The sequence below is a fragment of the Hordeum vulgare genome, chromosome 2H (assembly GCF_904849725.1).
Source record: "Hordeum vulgare subsp. vulgare chromosome 2H, MorexV3_pseudomolecules_assembly, whole genome shotgun sequence".
Taxonomy (NCBI): Eukaryota; Viridiplantae; Streptophyta; class Magnoliopsida; order Poales; family Poaceae; genus Hordeum; species Hordeum vulgare.
The window spans coordinates 27,948,618-27,951,876 of NC_058519.1; the positions used below are offsets into that span (position 1 = coordinate 27,948,618).

A 3,259-nucleotide genomic window follows, 5' to 3' on the forward strand; every position below is an offset into this window, starting at 1 on the left:
GGCTAGAGATGCCGTGGACGGTGGGTGACGTGGTTGCGGGGGCGGGCGGGGCCGACGAGGTAGGTGATGAGGCGAGGCCGGGGCTGGCGGGATAGGTGGTGGTTGGTGAGGCAGCTTGCCCGCGGTAAGGTGGTAGCTGGCGATGCGGCTCCGCTGGCGTTCAGATCAAGAGCAGGGAGAGAGGTGCGAGAGAGAAAGAGAGAACGTGGGACCGTGGGTGTAGGGATAAGGGAGAGAGAGAGTAGTGGCGGTTAGACAGCGAGATGGGATGTGCGATGTGCGGTCGAGATCTTGGCATCTCACTAATCCGTGTGTTGTGCTTTATTTTTGCCGTCTTGTATAATAAATCACAAACGACAAAGATTTTTTGCTGTCGGCAATTTTTTTACACACGAAAAAATATGTCTTCGTCGTCGTCATTTTTTTACAAACGGCAAAATATGTCTTTGTTGTCATTAGTTTTCTTTACACACGGGCAAAATATGTCTTTGCCGTCATCAATTGTAGTTTTTCGAGACAGCAAAATATCTTTACCATTAGCAGTTTTTATTACACACGGAAAAATATATCTATGTTGTTAGTCATTCTTTGCCGTCAGCAGCCGACAGCAAAAATGCTCTTTACCGTCATCCATGACGAAAAGCTGACGGCGAAGATCTTCACAGAAAACAAATTACATGATTCTCGTAGTGTTAATATCGTATGGAGGCCGGCTAGTGCTAATAAATTCGTTGTTAACAAGCTTGTTGATGTTTTTATTATCTTTTTTTAAAGCACCAGTAAGGGTACGGAAAAGACTTCAGTGTTATTGATCTAGATTTTTCTGACAAAGTGATTAGAGTATAAAGAAATATAGACTTGTTAAATGGGACATGCACTAGTAGAAAAAAGGCCTTTAGTCCCGGTTTGATTGGGCCATTAGTCCCGGTTCGGCCCCGAACCGGGGCTAATGGCCTTCCACGTGGCGTGGCTGGGAGCGAGGGGAGGGGTATTAGCACTATTTCATCGTTGTTTTTTAGCAATTTTTGGGTTTAGGGTTTTTGCACTAAATTTGATGGACTATTTTGTGGTCCCCTATTTTTCCATTTATTTGTTACATATATATTGCACATCGTCACGAATATATTACACCATCTCATCCATCATGCTTTGCCGAACATATTTACAAAATGTAGACACGAGTTACATGCACATATATTCATCTTACACTATATATATGCATCTTACACTATATCATTTCATATCATTTCCGTCGAATGGCAATAGTATTCTAATCGATCATCTAACAACTTATCATCATCTTAATCATATACCAAGTTATCATATGATACACATAAAATAAAACAGGGAAACATCATAACACTAATAGAAAAAGGGCTATAGATGATATAGACACTAATGACGCACCAGACAAGTAGTGCGTCACTACTATATAGCAGTGACGCACCATGTGCAGGTGTGTCATTAGTGTGATGGACACTAATAACGCACCACACACTCGGTGCGCCAGTACTATAAAAAAATTACAAAACTACTAATGACGCACCTCAGCTCGTGCGCCATTAGTAACCCTGGTTACTAATGGCACATTTGTAGACGGCGGCGGGAAAGGACAGAACCGAGCCGACCAAAGCGCCCAGGGAAACCCTACGACGAGGAGAAGGGCGCACGCGCAGTCATGGCCAAGGGCCGCAACAAGAACAAGGCGAAGAATGGCGCCGGCGCCGGCGCCGCCGCCGCCATGGACACCTCCGAGGGCGCGCCCGCTGCATCCACCGCGGCAGAAGCCCCACAACGTATTGTGTCTTTTGAGCCTCTGTCTTTCTTCGTCGATTTGTTTGGTTTTCCGCTCTCCTTGACCCTGATTTGTTCCGTGTTTCCCCCCTTTCGCAGCGATGGATACGTCCGAGGGGAAGAAGCCGTCCTCATCGTCAGCTGCTCTCAGTTCGATCAACAGGTGACTGAAAGGATGACACCGATTACTCTTCTCGCTCTCTGTTTATTACTGTAGTTGGTATGGATGCGTTACTCTTTTCATGACCAGCCTTCGAGAGAAGTTGGCTAGTGCAGAAGCAGAGATCATTAATCTCCGACAACATGCTATGAAGCCAAGACCTGACCCTTTGCTTAACATGCATCTCTCTCTCTCTCTCCCTCCTTATTTTGTATTCTTATTATGCTGCTGAGTGTTTGCAACATTGCAGAGCATACCTGGAAACGAACAACAGGTTTGGAACATCTTATACTGCTTGTTAATAACTCTTTAGATTTATTTTTGATGATTTAATCTAATATAATCATCCCTGCAGTCACCCACGCCTATGGAATTCGGCAGGAGATCTTTAATTGAGAGACACCAAATACTTATTTGGGCCGATATTCAGTGATTAAAGCAGTTAGTCAAGTCATTAGAAAACAAATTAAATTATAGCTCCACCTTTTCCTTGCAGGAGAGTGTTGAAGCACTGATTAACTGTGTTAATGAAAACATTGGATTTAGCGACGGAAAACCAGTTGCTGCAATAACCATATACAAATGTCTTCTTCATTGGAGAACTTTCGAGGCGGAAAAAACTAATATTTTTGACCGGCTTATTCAGATATTTAGTTCAGCCATGCAGGTATTGCTAGTGTTCAAGCGTTAAATAATTCTTGTGCTTGTTTTCATTCTATGATTTACTAGTTATGCCCCATCACAGCGTGATTATCTCACGCGTATTCAATTGTATTTTGTCAAAATTGTATGATAGGCTAGACAAGGTTATCTTATCTCAGGCGTATCCCTTTGTAACAGATGAGTTCTCGTTCAAAACCCTGATACTTCGAGAGAGATTGTCCGTTTTGTATACGAAGTGCATCCAGTTTCTGTCGTAACCCTCTCAACTTTTTAGCACATGCTGTATGGGTGAAATAATGATATCATGCCAACTTTCAACATTTTCAGAGTTCATTTATAGTGCTTTTCAATTTCAGGGTCAACTAGCTCAAAAAAATAAGTAATTGCACGAAAAATTGCAAATGAAGTCATAAATTGTTGAAAATTTATGAAAATATTTAATAGAAAACAAAAAAGTGTCAGCTAAAAAGAATCAACTAAAACATTAAGTAAAATGAATGAATTAAAAATAATCAACTAAAATTATCAAAGTGTTTATTTGTTAAGAAGAATCAAGTAAAACATTAACTAAAAAGAAACAAAAAAATCAACTCAAAAGAATTTTCATAAAGTTTTTTGGTTAAAATATTTAATAGAAAACTA

At 41.1% G+C, this 3,259-nt stretch overlaps 1 protein-coding gene across 1 annotated transcript; it reads left to right on the forward strand.

Moving 5' to 3' along the window:
- The first annotated feature begins 1,678 nt into the window (after positions 1 to 1,678).
- LOC123425156 lies at positions 1,679 to 1,961 on the forward strand. Its single transcript, XM_045108836.1, has 2 exons — positions 1,679 to 1,796; positions 1,894 to 1,961. The coding sequence occupies exons 1-2, from the start codon at positions 1,679 to 1,681 to the stop codon at positions 1,959 to 1,961; spliced, it is 186 nt and encodes a 61-aa protein (XP_044964771.1).
- Positions 1,962 to 3,259: the final 1,298 nt, after the last annotated feature.